Source organism: Mobula hypostoma, chromosome 8, assembly GCF_963921235.1.
Source record: "Mobula hypostoma chromosome 8, sMobHyp1.1, whole genome shotgun sequence".
Taxonomy (NCBI): Eukaryota; Metazoa; Chordata; class Chondrichthyes; order Myliobatiformes; family Myliobatidae; genus Mobula; species Mobula hypostoma.
Window position 1 is genome coordinate 78,891,084 of NC_086104.1, and position 17,630 is coordinate 78,908,713.

At 40.7% G+C, this 17,630-nt stretch overlaps 1 protein-coding gene across 12 annotated transcripts in view; it reads right to left on the bottom strand.

Moving 5' to 3' along the window:
* Positions 1–17,630, bottom strand: part of plcb4a (phospholipase C, beta 4a) — a 572,877-nt gene that overhangs the window by 230,172 nt on the left and 325,075 nt on the right. For all 12 annotated transcript variants that reach the window (XM_063056176.1, XM_063056174.1, XM_063056175.1 and 9 more), the window contains one exon: positions 10,534–10,631. In XM_063056176.1, coding sequence (XP_062912246.1) covers positions 10,534–10,617 — 84 coding nt within the window. In that variant the 5' untranslated portion in view covers positions 10,618–10,631. The remainder of the gene's footprint in view (positions 1–10,533; positions 10,632–17,630) is intronic.

Sequence of the window (17,630 nt, forward strand, 5' to 3'; positions counted from 1 at the left end):
AATCTTCTACACTATCCATAACACCACCAACCTCCGTGTCATCTGCAGACTTACAAATTCAGTCCTCCACTTCCTCATCCAAGCCATTTATAAAAAAAATCACAGAGTGGGGATCCCAGAACAAACCCCTGTGCAACACCAGTAATCACCACCCTCTGCCTTCCGTGGCAAGCCAATTCTGAATCCAGTATAAACTCTCCTTTAGTTTATGTGTCTACATAGTGTCAGGAATCTGCCCCAACTAAACCTCTGCATTAAGGAAGTGCCAATCAATATTAGGGAAGTAGATGACAATCTTGACAACAGCCCTGTTATTTTTGCACTTTTCAAAAATCTACCTAGAATCAGAGAGCCATAAACAACTACTGCACAGAAACAGGCCCTTCAGCCCATCTAGCCTGTGCCAAACTTTTATTCTGCTTTATCTCTTAGACCTGCACCTAGACCATAGCCCTCAATACTCTTCTCATCTGTATACTTAACCAAACTTCTCTTAAATTTGAAATTGAACCCATATTCAGCTTACTTAAATGGTCCTCAGTGTCCCAGTTGCTTTTGGGGAGGCCTAGAGAATATTCCCAGTCATGTGATTGCCCCCTTCCTATTTCTGACTTCCAGCCACAATAACTTAGTAGACAATTACTCTATGATATTCTCCCTTTCTGCAGCTGTGATGTTCTCGGCTTCCACGCCGGTGCACTGCAGCACGGAAGACAAGAATTTGCTGGAGCCCAGCTACAAACTGGTGGTGTGAGGTCCAAGAAACAGCACAAATGAGTGTCTTGGGCAATTTTATTGTGAATGCAAGACCCTGCTGGACATTGGTAATGTAGAAGACTGGATGTCCAGTTTGCTAGTTCATTGGCGAGACTAACAGCAGGGAAGCTGCATTGCTTGGCTGTTGCGTAGTCAAGCCCTCGTACTGTGTGGTCGCCTGCTGCAGTTGCTAAGGGGAAGAGTGGCTGAAGGTGGTGTGGCACAGAGCAGGGGCCTCTGTGGGAGCACTGAGTTCTTTGATGGGTCGGGGGCTGGCCCCTCCCATCAGAGCTGGCCTTCAGTGTTCACTGGGTAGAAGACAAGCAGGATTGCATTCATCTGCGGCTGCACAATGATGAGTTGTTCTTGCAGAAACAGGTCTCCAGGGCAACATCCATGCATCATCAATCTATAGGCCATGACATTCAGTGACTTGGACTATGTTATTTTTTTGTGTGACTGTTATATTTTTTTCTGCTATAGCAACTATATTTGCTATACGTACTATGTGCTATGTGTTGTGTGTGGCTGTGTTTTTTACCGTGGCCCTAGAGGAATGCTGTTTCATTTGGCTGCGTATGGTTGGATGACAATTAAACTTGAACTTTTTTTCTTTATTTCAGGACAGTTGTCAAACCTGTGGGCTAAATATACTAAGTCTCTCTGTGCAGACAGCTATAAATTGCGCTCTGGTGGGTAATGATATGATGAATAGCTTTCTGTGTAGGCAGTTTTATAAAGTACTTTTAGAGAAAATGATGGTTGAAAAACTTGTTGCATTGAATAAAAACCATTCAGAATGATCAGAAGGGAAGTTTTGGAGATAACTGCTATGGATCAGTTGCCCTGCCCTCTAATGACAGAGATACTGATTCAAGTTCCACTCAATAAACTTAGCAATGAAAATCTAGACTGACAGACTGCACTGAGGGAATGTTGCATTAATGGTCCTTTCAGAGATTAAAGATAAAGAAATTAAATTAAGTTTTCATTTACTCTATTGTGAGTAAGAAAAATTATTTCAGAATATTTGAAGTGAAGTGGTGTTGTTCTCAGAATTTGGGCCTTTATTTGTCCCTCATTCAACACCACCAAAACAAACTGATCATTATCATGTCTTTATTAGTAACACCATATAGCATGCAAATATTCCTGTAATTGGCTCCTTATATTACAAAAATGTCTGCATATTAAAAGCACATTGTGACTGAAAAATGCTTCAGGAGACCCTGAAGTTGAAAAGGGCATTATATAAAAGTTCCTCATTATTATGGATTACTCAGTCTTTATACAAAATGTATAATGAATGAGCCACAGTAACCTCCTCTTAAGATCCCCATCATCAGACACTATTCTTTACAACTCAGTTCATTCCACACGATATCAAGACATGACTGAGAGTGCTAGATGCAGCAAAGGATTCACACTGGTTCTAATAATGGAAATGTATGCACCTGATGATCTAGTGCACCCTACTTTACTTATTTGGCTACACTAGCATAATATATGTCAGAGCGAGAGTATCTCACAGCTATGTGTCCACCTTAATCAGCTAATTATTCCCATCAGACTACTAACAATCATCAGCATAGTCATGAACCACTTATAAACAATGCTATTAATTAATCACCAAAAGCCCCCTTACTGTTTCTGTGCTTGCATTTTAACATTGGTCCCAACAAAATGAAAAGAGCTGAATTCCAAAGGCAAGTTATAAGACAGCCTTCAACAGGGCATGGCATAAAGAACCCTCAGAAAAACTGAAGTCTATAGGAATCAACAGTAAACCTCTCCAATGGATAGAGTTATGCCTCACAGGTCGAAGATTGTTGTGGTAACAGGAGGTTAATCATCTCAAGACAAAGCTCATCACCCAAGGGAGGGGTCTGGGGATTGGGGTAGAGGTGGGTCACAGGAAAGGGACACTTAGTTGGCAGATTGTGGATCAAGGCCAGTCACACATTGTTCTTTGTTGAATTAATGCCGGAGAAGTGCTTCCTTCATCCTCATCACCATTTCAAGCAGCTTTTCCTTCTGTGACCTTTGCTCATTTTCCCTTTAATGCTCATGGGAATGCCTATGCCTACATCCATGTTTGGAGATAATGGACTCATACAGAAGCATCAAAATTGCTCTGCTACACCTGCCACACTACTTGCTGCTAATTCTGGCAACTTGACACAACTGCAGAAAGTACCAGACAATCATTCAATTATAGCAACAGGCAAGGCTCAACTGACAACTAAGTAAGGTAGCTAATGTTTCTTTAAACAGGCATGAGGTTCCTCCTGTGTGGTCAGCTGTGTGACATGGTTTGAAGATCGGAGCTCCCTAATGGTCTTACTGGCATCAAATTAACATTGTAAGTTGAGATAGATGTTCACTGTGCATCTGCTCATCCCTTTAATAGAATAATATCAGTTGTAAATAACTCTACAAATGTGCACCCATGGATCAGACACAATTTTGGAAACAAAGTGTCACTGAAGATGCTCAAAAATATGTTCTATAGATCTGCTTTTGTACTCTATAAGTTGACAAAAGAAAGTGCATTTTAATAATAAACTACCATAGAATTATTTGTTATTACATAGCATTAATCTAAGAATAAATTTCCACCATGAATGCTTCTGGCATAGAACTTTGTTCTCTGAGTGGCTTATTGGGAATTCAACCACACACATGAAGCTCTGTGCCAAAAGCACTTGATAAAAATTTACCCAATAATTAATCAAAGTCGCATAAGGGCATTGATCTTTTTTTTTGTCTGTTGCCAAATTGAGTTTTTCCAATACATTTACACCATTCTGATATTTTGCTTGCTTTTAGAATGTGCATTGTGACTAAATAGTATGGATTAATTTTTTTCCACAGTTTTCCACAATTCATAGTGGTTTTGCTATATTTAGCTACTCTTAATATAGAAGGCCTAATTCCCCAATCAAACAATGCTAAATTGCTATCTCTTCCTAAAATTGAACACAGCAGTGCACATCCTGAGGAAGCCCTTATGCTGTCTAGAGTCATTCTGTGAAATTTGAGCTGTGGGTGAACCAATTATTTTTGTTCTAAAAGTATGCAGAAGGTCAAGATAGAGGGCTGGTGTCACAAGGTTCATTCTATGCAATTGCCTTTTTATGGTTTTGGACACAAGATTACGTGGATCATGCCTGACCATTCAATCTACCTGTTAAGTACATGCTCTTAATAAGTTATAAGTTACTGCTCAGACTACATCAAGGAACTGCAGCTGGAGCTGGATGGTCACCAGAAGGGGGAGTAGGCAGTTAGAGTAGGATTCCCCTGTGGTCTTCCCTCCTGAACAACAGACATACCTACTTACTCACAAACTCTTTGGATACTGTTGAGGGGGAATGTTCTTTCAGGGACTAGCAGCAGTAGTCAGGTTTCTGACATGGTAACTGGCTCAGAACGTAGTCAGTCAGGGCAATAGTGATAGACTCAATAGTGAAGGGAACAGGCAGGAGATTCTGTAGCTGCAGAGATTCTATGTCCAGATGGTGTGTTGCTTCCTGGGTGCCAAGATCAAGGATATATCTGCGAGGTAATTCTCAATTGGGAAGGCAAACGGCCAGAGGCCTTTATACATGCTGGTACAAATGACATAGATAGAATAAGGGATGAGGTTCTGCAAAATGAGTTGGATACGAAATTAAGAAGCAGGATTTTGAGGGTAGTATCTCCAGATTATTCCCAGTGTCATGAACTAGTAAAATAGAAAGACAGGCCTGATGAATTTGTGGCTGAGGAGCTGATGCAGGACAGGGATTGAGGTTCTTAGACTATTGGGATCTCTTTTGGGGTAGAAGCTGCTTGTACTTGAACCAAAGAGATACCGATGTCCTTGTGGGGAAATTAGCTAGTGCAACACTGGTAAGTCCACACTAGATTGATAAGGGGATAAGACTCTGAGCCAAAGCAAGTCATGGGATAAAGCAGTAGCCAGGGAGAGCAATTCTAGAAATCATGATAGCTGGGGACACAATAGAGGCAGGGAAAAGAATACCTAGTTAAACAACTGTTATTTCAATGCATGAGGTTTGATGGGTAAGGCAAATGAACTCAGAGCGTGGATTAGCTCTGAGGAGTGGGATGTTACAGCAATGTCAGAAACATGGCAGAGAAGGGCAGGACCAATAGCTCAGTACTTCAGAATACAGATGTTTACAGGTATGTCAGAGGTACAGCCAAGCGAGAAGGGGCTGCTGACTGTTTGAAAAGGGAGGACATAACAACAGTACTTAAAGATGACATTCTTGGGGAACTTCCAATGAAGCCATATGGGTAGAACTTTGAAAAAGAGAAGTTTCATTCTAGTGGGGTTCTATTACAGACATACCCTCCCTCCAAGTAGTTGGCAGGAATTGAGAAGCAGATATATACAGAAATTGCTCATAATTGTACGAATAACAGGGCTGTATTAGTGGGAGATAGAACATAGAAATCTACAGCACATTACAGGCCCTTCAGCCCATATTGTTGTGCCAACCATATAACTTACTCTAGAAACTGCCTAGAATTTCCCTAGTGCACACCCCTCTATTTTTCTAAGCTCCATGTACCTGTCTAAGAGACTCTTAAAAGACCCTATTGTATCTGCTTCCACCACCGCCGCCAGCAGTGCATTCCACACACCCACCACTCCCTGTGTGAAAAACTTACCCCTGACATCCCCTTTGTATCAACTTCCAAGCACCTTAAAACTATGCCCCCTCATGTTAGCCAGTTCAGCCCTGGGAAAAAGCCTCTGGCTACCCACACGATCCATGCCCCTCATCATTTTGTACACCTCTATCAGGTCACCTCTCATCCTCCGTCGCTCCAAGGAGAAAAGGCCAAGTTTACTCAACAAGTGATTTTAATTTCTTTGGTATTGACTGGATTACCCAGAGAGTTAATGGTCCTGAATCTACATACAGAGGACACCACACTTGCTGATGGAATCAATATTGAATCTCCCCTTAGGGAACAAGGCAGGTAACTTAAATTGTAGTCAGGGAGCACTCTGGCTTTAGGGGCTATAATTCTATTAGTATTGAGACAGTGATGGAAAAAGGTAGGACAGATCCACAGGTAAGCATACTAAACTGGAGTAGGGTTTATTAGGGCAGAATGAGACAGGATCTAGCAGAGGTTGAATGGATGATCCAGTTTGAAGGGAAGGGAACAAATAACAAGTGGGAAGCTTGTAAGAGGATGGTAGCAAAAATCCAGGAGCAGCATGTTCCTGTTAGGGTGAAGAGTAAACCTGGTTAAGTTTAGAAAACATTGGCTGCCAAGAGATACTGAGGCTCTGGTCAAAAAAAAGGAAGCATAAATTCGGTTTAGAAGGTCAGGACTAAAAGAATCCCTTGATTACTTTAAAAAGATTAAGAATACTCAAGAGGGAAAAAAGGAAGGAAAAGAGAGGGTATGAGATGGATCCAGCAGCTAAGACTAAGAAAAATCCAAAGAGGTTCTATCACTATATTATGAGTAAAAGGGTAACTGGGGAGAGATTTGGTCCCCTTAGCGAACAGCAGGACTGCCTATGTCTTGGCCCACAGGAAATGGATGGGATTTTTACTGAGTATTTCTCCCCAGTTTATGAAGGAGAAAAGCATAGTTGCTCAAAAAATAAGGAAAACAAGTGATGTTTTGAAAAATATTCAAATTACCAGGAAGGAGGTATTTATAGCCTTAGATTCATTAAGGTGGATAAATCCCCACAGCTTGAAAGTGAACCTTGGATAATGGGAGGCTCGAGGTAAAGGCCCTTGCACAGAGATTTGCTTCATCATTGCCACTGGTGAAGTGCCTGAAGGCTGAAAGGTGGCTAATGTTTGTCCTCTTCTTTAAGGGTAGCAAAGACAAGCCAGGGAACTACAGGCCAGTCAGCCCGATATGAGTAGTGGAAAGTTACTGAAGAAAATTCTGAGAGTCAGGATCTACCAGAATTTGGATAGACATCCTAAAGTTATAAGAAGTCATCACGGTTTTGTGCATGGAAAATTGAGTTTGACGAATCTTTCAGAGCTTTTTTTTTGAAGCAGTAACCAAAAAGGGTAGGTGAGGATAGGGCAGTAGAGATCGTCTATCCAGGTTATTGACATGGTCCTTTGTAGTAAGCTGGTCTTGAAGGTTTGGTCCCATGGAATCCAGGGAGAACAAGTCAGATGGATTCAAAATTGCTTCAAGGTAGGGAGCAGAGGGTAGTGACTGAAAGTTGTTTGTGGGAATGGAGGCCAGTGGCTGTTGGTATGGTACAGGGATGGGTATTGGGACCCTTATTGATCATGATTTATGCAAGTACTTTGAATGTGAATGGATAAGACTTGATCAGTAAGCGTACAGATGACACAAAATTTGGAGATTGTTGTTGATAGTGAAGAAGGTTATCATAGATTGCAGGGGGATTTTGATCAGTTAGGGAAGTGGGCCAAGGAGTGGCAAATGGATTTCAGTAAAGATAAGTGTGTGGTGATGCATTTTGGAAAGCCAACCCAACGCTGGACTTGCACTATGAATGTTAAGGCAATAGGGAGTACAACGGAACGGAGGGATCTGAGAGTACAAGTGCACTGTTCATTGAAAGTGGTGTCACAGACAGTGAAAAGGGTGTTTAGCACATTGGCCTTCACCTGTCAGGTCACTGAGTATCGGAGTTGAGAAATTATGTTCCAGCTGTCGTCATTGGTGAGGGTACACTTGGAGTACTGTGTACAGTCTTCTTCACTGTTATAGGTAAGATGTGGTTAAACTGATATGTATGCAGAAAAGATTTGAAGATGTTGCCAAGACTACAGGGTCTGAGTTTAAGGGAGAAGTTGAGCAGGCTAGGTCTTTATTTCTTAGAATGTAGGAGGATGAGAGGTAACTTAATGGAGGTTTATAACATCATCAAAGGCATAGACAAAGTGTATGGTAGCCGTTTTTCTCCAAAGGAGGCACAGATTTAGGATGAGGGTAAAGATTTAAAAGGGATCTAAGGGGCATTTTATTTTTTCTCTCAGCAGATGATGCATATGATAGAAATGATTGAGGCAGGTACAAAAGTATTATTTAAGAAGCACTAGAAAGGCATAAGCAAGGGCAGGGCTTAGATGGAATGGGTCAAGCACAGGAAATTGGGACTAGATGGGTGGGCACCCTGGTCACCCATAGTAAAATTGCATGAAGCTGTTAGGCCAAAAGGCCTGTATCCACGCTATACTACTCTTCTTCATCTTCTTAAACCTATCACCCCTACTGGGACAGAGGTCACCAATAGCAGATAGCCAGAGTCCTTCATCCTGGGGCGATAGAAGGTTGATCAGCCCTGTGGTTTCCACTTTCACCACCTGACTTCATATGGTGAAGATCCTTTCTCTCCCAGGGATAAGGGTTTTGGAGTTTCTGCTGCCATTGCTGTAGCTCTGGGTTTATATGGGATGGAGTTGCTATCCCCATGCCCAACCCTCCTCCTTTCGCAGCCAAGCTTGTGACCTTCCATGGCCGAGTTTTATATTACTCTATGACTTTGATATTTAAAACCATAGAGCTAATTCTTTTGGCTTTCTCAAACTTTTATACGGTCAACTGAAGTTTAAATAGTAGCCTCAAATTAAGGATACTTTTCTGGCAACAATTTGTTATCTGCAAATGACTCCTGCTTTGCATCAGACATGAGGGTTTGCTCATGTGCAAACCCAATACAAGATGAAGGATCCTGATGAAGGGGCTCAGCCCAAAATGCTAACTCTCCATGATACTGAGTTCCTCCAGCACTGTGTGTGTGTTGCAAACAAGGACTGTTCAACCTCAAAATTTACATTTGCTGCTGACCAAACTGGCATTATTCTGGGATTCTTTATTCCTACATCTTTGGTCTCTGATCTGTCCCTGCTAAACTGGATTGATAATATTCTCAAACTGTGTGCTATTGAACTTAATCTGTATATTCTTCAGCTTCCAGGAAGGTCCAGCAAATGGCAGTTCAATAACTATTAGCTTGGGGATTTCAGGGTTTCTAAGAATTTTAGGAATGTTTATCTGCCTTCTTTGAATTTTACAGCACTTTAAGGGCATTCATCCAACGTTTTTGAAGGAAGCAATTTTATATGAAGAGATTATTCCTTTTGCTTTAATGAGTTGAAAACTCTTGTTTTTCATATTTAATTTTAGAGTCATTTTTCAATATTATGATTTATTAAATTGAATCAAGAGAATACAACACAAATGGAAGCCAGAGTGGAAAGGTTGGCCCTCATGCCTGCTCTATTATTCAAAAACATTATGGCTAATTTTTTGTCCAATGTGATTTGCTTATACTAAACCCCATAACTTTTGATTCTCTAACGAACAATCTATGAGTTTTGGTCTCGGACACTGAGGCTTTGATGCTCCCCTGAAGACTAGAGTAAGTTAAAAGAAATTCTAAAAAGCTATTCAACCCAGTGCAATAAAACAATTAGCTACCATTGAATGAGAATACTCTGCATACGAAAGTGGAAGATCCAAATCAGCTGTGGAAAACTCACTGATCATCTTTCAGATTACCTCCTCACTTGTGTGATGTCTTTGTCTTTTTTTGCTGCTTGCTAGGTTTTGTCCATTCATTAGCTTACAGATTGTTTTAAAATTTATGGATGGTCCTTACAGCTTCTCTCTTCTTGGTGCTGAATGGATAAATTCATGGGCTCAGCTATTCTCAGGTAGGCCAACGAGATCATTGCTTTTCTGGGGGAGCAGGGGGTGGATGTGAGCTTGAGCTGAATGCATTAAGCAACAAGGTTTTTAGTTTTTAATCACTCCTGATAACACAGGTTGCAAAGGAGGATTCCCATTAAAGCTGAAGAATTAGCTGGAAGATAAACTGCCAGGAGAATGGTTGGTCCCATTTGGAAAGGAGCAGGTGGTAAGAGCCCATAGAATCTGGAGAGAGCTTAGTGCTCCACTATAACACTAGTCACAAGGGCCAACCAGTTCTGACCTAAAATGCTTCCATTTACTTCCTGTTATTCATGTTTAAATGGAACAACCACCTTTGCATTTCAACAGGTGGACGTACTTCAATATGGATCACTTGTGTTAATGAAGAAAAGGCTACATATCCTTTTCAGGTTGTGACTGGCCAAGCAGTGTCAGGAAAAGGCTGTAGAAATTAACACAGCTTTAAGGTTCCATTCTACAAAGGATCTTAATACTGATTTTCTAATTTATTACAAACTGGTATTATGTTGGCACACCACTTCTGCTGAATTTTGATTCATAATCTTTCAAGGCATGCTCTGCAAGTTCAATGAATTTCATACAAATTAGTTGGTTTCTGAACTGACTCTAAAAATTAAATCCCCTGAGCAAATGGTCTCATTTATTATTTCTTTTCCTTCAAGTTAAAAGGCATTTTCTCCACTTGCTGGATGTAATAGTGTATAGGGTGTTTATGAAGAGCATATTACAATGTTGCTGCTCCAAGCACCAGAAGCAATAATCTTTCCACTCTGTTTGTCAGACACATAACACTGATGCATTGCTGTACAGAATAGGCATGGTTTCATCAGGTAAACAGAGCACCAGAGCATGAAAATAGTGCCTATATGGGTGATTTCATTGTGCTGCTATTAGAATATGTACTGAATAAAGCCTGCAATTTATGTGATTTCACAAGGTAAGACCATCAGAGAGAAAAAAAATACTTCTGCCATTTGTGATGGGTCTACTTGGCCTGAGTCTAAAATGGAATCTTATTACGTTAATCATGTTGAAAAAGTCACTTATTTTTAACATGTTACTTACCTCTTCATATCTGTCAAAAACAGCACCTTCTTGCAAAAATGCTGGAACAGGCTTCTGCCACAGAAACTCATAAGCTTTTGCCATGGTTGTTCAGAAACCTGAAACAAAAGCAAATGACTGATTAGTCCTGTGAAAAATTTAGCAACATTGTGAAGATTCTATAGCATGGTGATTAGGTTCAAAGTAAATTCATTATCAACGTACACAATGTTACCATTTCCTAACTTGAGATTCATTTTCTTGCAGGAATTTACAAAAAAATAATGAAATACAATAGAATTTACTAGCAGCCAAAAAGGCTGGATAATTGATCTGGAGACACAAATTTAAATATCACCCTGTCAGCTTGGAATCTTAAATTCAGTAAACTGAATACTCTTATTTAAAAAATGCTATTGCTGACAACAATGACCATGGTAGAGATCTACCTGACTCCTCCAGGAAAGGTAATATGCTGACCAAATATTATGTGATTACAGACACACAACAATGTGAACTGACCTTTGAGTATGTCTTCACAGTCATACTGTTCCAGCACAGCAAGACTAGGTACAAAGACGATACGACATAGGAGGAAAGTTAAGCCATTTAGCCCATCGAGAATGCTCTGCATTCCGATCGTGGCTGATTTATTTTCCCCCTTAACCCCCTTCTCCTGCCTTCTTCCCATAACTTCTGAGGTCCTTGATAATCAAGAGTCTATCAATCTCCACTTTAAATACACACAATGTCTTAGCCTCCCCAGTTGACTGTGGCAATGAGTTCCACAGGTTCACCACCCTCTGGCTGAAATTCCTCCTTGCCTCTGTTCCAAAGGGTCATCCTTTTATTCGAGGCTGGGCCCTCTGGACTCCCCCACTATTGGAAACATCCTCTCGACGTCCTCTCTATCTAGGCCTTTCAAAATTCAGTAAGCTTTAATGAGATCCTGCCACCACCCCCCCCAACCCCCCCCATTTTTCTGAACTCTAGCAAGTACAGTCCCAGAGCCATCAGAAATTCCTCACACGCTAAACCTTTCATTCCTGGGATCACTCTCATAAAGCTCCGCTTTACCCACTCCAATGCTAGCACGACCTCTCTCAGATAAGGGGCCCAAAACTGTTCAAGTCCTCCAAATGTGGTCTGATCAATGCCTCAAGAAGTCTCAGCATTACATCCTTGCTTCCATATTCTAGTCCTCTTGAAACCAACGCTATCGTTTATTTTGTGTTTGCTTTCTTTACTACCGACTCAACCTGCAAATTAACCTTTAAGCAATCCTGCACTTGGATTCCCAAGTCCCTTTGACCCTCCAATTTCTGAATTTTCTCCCTCTTTAGAAAATAGTCTACACCTTTATTCCTTCTACCAAATTGCATGACCATCCCCTTCCTTACAGGGTATTCCGTCTGCCACTTCTTTGCTCTTTCTCCTAATCTGTCCAAGCCCTTCTACAGACTCTCTGCTTCTTCAACACCACCTTACCCTCCATCTATCTTTGTATCATCTACAAACTTGGCCACAAAGCCATCAAGTCCATCATCTGGATCAGTAACATATAACGTGAAAAGCAGTGGACTCAACACTGACCCCTGCCAAACACCACTAGTCATCGGCAGCCAATTAGAGAAAGCCCTCTTTGTTTTTATCAGTATTAGCCTTCTGCCACTCAGAAATCTTCTGCCCAAGCTAGTAACTTTGCTGTAATACCATGAGCTCTTAACTTGTTTATCAGTCTTATGTGCGGCACACCTTGTCCAAGGCCTTCTAAAAATTCAAGTAAACAAGGGTGCCATGGTTGTGTAGCAGTTAGCACAACGCTATTACAGTTTGGGGGTCAGAGTTTGGAATTGAATTCTGGTGTCCTCTGTAAGGAATTTCTGTACGTCTTCCCCATGAAATGTATGGGTTTTTTTCGGGTGCTCCAGCTTCCACCCACAGTCCAAAGATGCATTGATAGGTTAATTGGTTATTGCAAATTGTCCCATGATTAGGTTAAGGTTAAATCGGGGTTGTCAGGGTTTGCTTGGCACTGCAGCATCATGAGCTCTGGCCTCCCTAACATCAAGGAAGTCTTCAGGATGTGATACCTCAAAAAGGTGCCATCCACCATCAAGGACCCATCACCCAGAACATGTCCTCTTCTCATTGCTACCATCAAAAAGGTAGTACAGGAGCCTGAAGACACACAAACCTAGGTATTTCACGACATATGTCAGTAATATTAAACCAGGAAACCATACATTGATTTCAGCCCATTTTACCCTGTGCCTTCAAGTGGCCCAAAACTTCATCCTCAAAAATGGACTCTTAACATCCTGCCAACTACAGACGTCAGGCTAACTGGCCTATAATGTCCAGCCTTTTGCTTCCCTCCCTTCCTAAATAGCAGAGAGGCATTTGCGATTTTCAGTCCTCCAGAACCATTCCAGAATCTCATGATACTCTGAAGTTCATTACTAATGACTCCACTAGATCTTCAGCTAGCTCTTTTAGAACCCTGAGGTTACAGGCCATCTGGTCCAGGTGACTTATCTACCTTCTGCTGGTCTTGTCAGAACGACCGACATCAAGCAATTGAATAAAAATATTCATTTTGATCCCTTATTTGACCAATCAAATTGTTCAATGCAGCCTACAATGAGAAATGTCATAACTTTTGGCACAAGCACAACCAAATAATTCTGAATTTCATTTACAGATGTAATAACGTCCTTTCCGTATCCCTTGTATCCTAATACTTAATAGTTTGCAGACCTGAAAGCTCCTAAAAATTAACGGTCACTAAGGCCAGAAAACTCATTAATAACAGGGAAAGAATGGGTGGAATTCTAAGTTTGGTGCTTACAGCCCCAGGAATGCATTGATCCTATGGTTGACAAGCGCAGGTTCAAATCCCTCATTTGCTTTTAGGTAATCATTTGTTCTCTAAAAGGAAAATTAATTAAATCCTTTCTCTACTACTAATAGATTATCTGCTGCTACTGGGAGAAAGGAAAATAGAAAGAAGAATAATTCACTCCCCAGTGACAAAGAGAGAGCAGATTTCAATAAAATCAAGAGCAGGTTCCATTCTGTTCTAATGAAGAAAAGTACAACGTGTAAGTTCACTGGCGATTCAAAAATAGAAAATCCACCAAATTATTATTCAAGACCCCAAGATCCTGATCACACTTGAAATTCATTTTTGCTGCTAGGTATTTGTCCTTTTTCTCCTTTTGATAAGTAGAAATGAAATAATGCTGTGGAAATTTTCATTTAAGTTTACAAACTGTACTATGCACTTCCCAGACTTGTATTCAGGGCCATTTAAGAGAAGGCAGTAAGAACCCTCACCATTCAGAACATGCCTTCTTCTGAATACTACCCTCAAAGAGGAGTGATAGGAGCTCATATTCAACATTTTTGGAACAGCTTCTTCTCCTGCCATCAGATTCCTGAAAAGTTCATGAACACTACCTCATTATTCCTCCTTCGCACTATTTATTTATTTTTTGTAACTTATCATAATTTGTTTTGCACTGTACTGCTGCAGCAAAACAGCAAATTTCATGGCATATGTCAGTGATATTAAACTTCATTCCAAGCTTCAATAGATTTACAAACTGACATGCACCCAACATACTACATTATGTCACCAATATTGCCAAGTTTTAAGATATGAACTTGTAAATTTATCAAGATAGCCATAATTACTACCGCTTAACTATAATTACGATAACCGTAATTACCATCTCTCTGGCCATAAAACATAATGTCATTTTTGTATATTGTTATTCCTTTAGAAAATCTTGGGAATTAAAAAAAATCTAAATATGCAAATAATTTCCATTATTTTGTATCCTTGACTTCTTGACCAACAGGTTGCAATCAGTAAGGATAGGCAGCATCACCTCAGACTCCTATTCATTTACAACACATACATCAAAACATACAGTGAAATGCGTTACTTACATTACAACCAACACAACTCAAGGATGTGCTGGAGGCAGCCCTTAAGCGTTGCCACACATTCCATTGCCAGCATAGCATGCGCACTATGCTCAGCAGAACAATACAGAAAACACAAGTAACAGAGCAACAACAGTAAAATAACAAACAAGAGAAATAAGTTGTTCATGATGAAACAAGACTTCATCATGAGTCCTGACGAAAGGTCTCGGCCTGAAACATCAACTGTTTACTCTTCTCCATAGATGCTTCCTGGCCTGCTGAGTTCCTTCAGCATTTTGTGTGTGTTGGTTGAATGGCAAAATAAGCCCCGTACCTCCCTCCTACCTACCTACCTACACACGGAGGCCTTCAACCCCAGGACAGGCCGTTTTCAGCCTCCATCCTTCAGTGGACTTGGACTTGTAGACATTAGGCCTTTAACTTCTCCAGCAGATTCGCAAACTCAGGCCCTGGCCACTAGGCCAAGACTTTGATCAATCTTATAGCTTTGATCTTCATTTGCGACCGCAGGACTTGCCAATGACAACAAGTGAGGATCCTAGATGAAGGCTCCGAACACTAGGCCTCGAACTCTGGTCTTGCTAATTTGTGTGCGTAGAAGGTTACTGCCTGCATAGAATTCCAGTCCTGGAATCCACTGACAAATCTCCAACCCTGTGGGGTGGGGCCATCAACCCTCATCTTCACTGGTTTGCTGGCCCGACATCCAACCATGGTTGTCGGAGTACAGAAAGGAACAGAGAGCCTACTGACAAAGTGTCATGACAACAAACTCACCCTCGATGTCAGCACAACAAAATAACTGGTCATGGACTGCAGGAAGGGGGCAGTGCACACCCTCCTGTTTAAATTTAAGGTGCTGACATAGAGAGGGCTAGCTACAAACTCTGAGCCAATACACCATGTAAGTGGGATTGTAATGGATCAGTTCAGTCTGAGCTTCAAGATGCAACACAGTTTCATTTTCATCAATTTCTCTGTCATGATAGGCCTGCAGTGGGAGGCAAATGGGAAGTAGAATGGAATATCTTTGTAGGACTGGAGAGAGAAATAGCATACAAGTGATACAAAGATCACTCTTGCACGTTAGTTTAGCTGATTATAAGGTAAGGCTGAGAGAGTTTGTCGGTCTAACTGCATAGATTATTGGCTGCAGTTTAAATTATTGCAACAAGAACAGATAATAGGTCAGGCAGCAGCTGTGGAAAGAAAAGTAGCTATGTTTCAGGTCAAAGACTATAACAACTGGAAAAGGGAGATAGTTTTAAGTTGCGGAGATGACTGGGAGATGGATAGAGAGGAAAAGGGGAATAACTGTGATAGGGTGAGACAAGTCAAATGGATTGAAGTTAGATGGTGATTTTGTTTCTTTATTTGAATTCTGTGCTGTTGGTCATAAAACAGCTGGTCAGGCTGTACTAAAGAGAAAAATACTGAGTGATTTTCAGAGATGGATGACTTAAAGAGAAACGTAAAGTTCTGATACAGATGGAGAAATTAAGTTACCTGAGGTCTGAGAATTAGCTATCTCATCCAAAAGGAAGATGAGACATTTTTCCTCAAATTTGTACTGGGCTTCATTGTAAACCATGGGAAGCTACAGACAAATAGGTCTGAGTGGGATTGGGATGAAGAATTAAAGTAGTAGGCTACAGAAAACCCACAGTCACTCTTGAGGATTGAAGCAAAGCAATCACCTGTCCGGATTTTGGTTTCTCCAAAGTAGAGGACATCACATTATGAACACCAAATGCAGTACACTAGATTGGAAGAAGTGAAGTGAATTACTGCTTCACCAAGAAAGAATGCTTCAGTCCTTGGAGGGAAGAGAAGAGGCAAAAGGGCAACATAATATTGCATCTGCGGTTACATTTCTGTTTCAGATAGCTAGCAACTGCAGGTTTTTAAAAGATATTTTAAGCTATTGCAAAGCAAAACTGCAACAGCGAAAGACCTACGAGTTCAGAAGAGGTTCAATCACTTAACTGGTTCTGACTTAGATGACCTGACTGAGTAGCTCTAGGGACATAACAATCAGCCTTGGCGCCACTGGATTCAGAAGAAGAATGCTGGCTGCATTCCCATCTGTGATCATTATCCAGTAACCCTGGCTGGAATTGTACATGCTGAGCGAGATCATGATGAGCCTTTAGAATGATAACCCTTTCAGCCATACAGCTGATCAGCATTTACCAAGACTCACAGTTGAACAGTCCACTCTTGGGAATCAGATTTGTGAATTATGTTCCACCAATGAACTCAATTCCCCCAGATAAGGGGATAAATGAAGAGATTACAAATAAAAGATTGCTTACACTTTATTGATAATTTTTCCAAAGCTCACCCCTCCCTAATTAACCATGTACCTCACTGAGGACTGACGTTCAGTTAACTTCTCAAATCTGCACTTTCCCAAGTTAGCAATAGGATGCAAGAAGTTAATATTTTGTGGAAATTTCAGACAAATGAATTAATCCCACAACGCAAAATGAATTCAAGAAACTGCAATTTGAGCAGCATATATTATCAAGTGATGATCAATTGTAAACTGCAAACAATACTTACGCTGATTTCCAAGATATACCAACATGTTACCAGAAAGCACTTGAACTGTTACCTTACCAATGATACCATGTGCTCTACCAAGCACATTTGATTCAGGGTACCCGCACAGTCATTTTTGCTTCTATTCCTGTTTCGTCTCCATTTTAAGAACATGCACTATATAGCTATTGTAAATCTCACAAGCAGACTCAAAGCCTTTGTCTTTTTATTTAGAGATACAGTAAGGAACGCCTTTCGGCGCATCAAGCTGAGTCACCCTGCAACCCACCGATTTAAACCCATAGCGTAATCACAGGACAATTTACAATTAACCTGTTAACCTTTGCAATTATTGCTCATTTCTTTCTCAAATCCTGCTAAAACATTGTTTACATTTACATCATTATATTGTAATTTGTCCTTTACTATGCCTATTGTCTTGTTTATTAATTATTGTACTGTCTTGCACTGTTTTGTGCACTTTATGTAGTCACGTGTAGTTCTGAAGTCTAGAGTAGTTTTGTGTTGTTTCATGTAGCACCAGGTCCTGGAGGAACGTTGTTTCATTTTTACTGTGTTCTGTACCAGCAGTTATGGTTGAAATGACAATAAAAGCA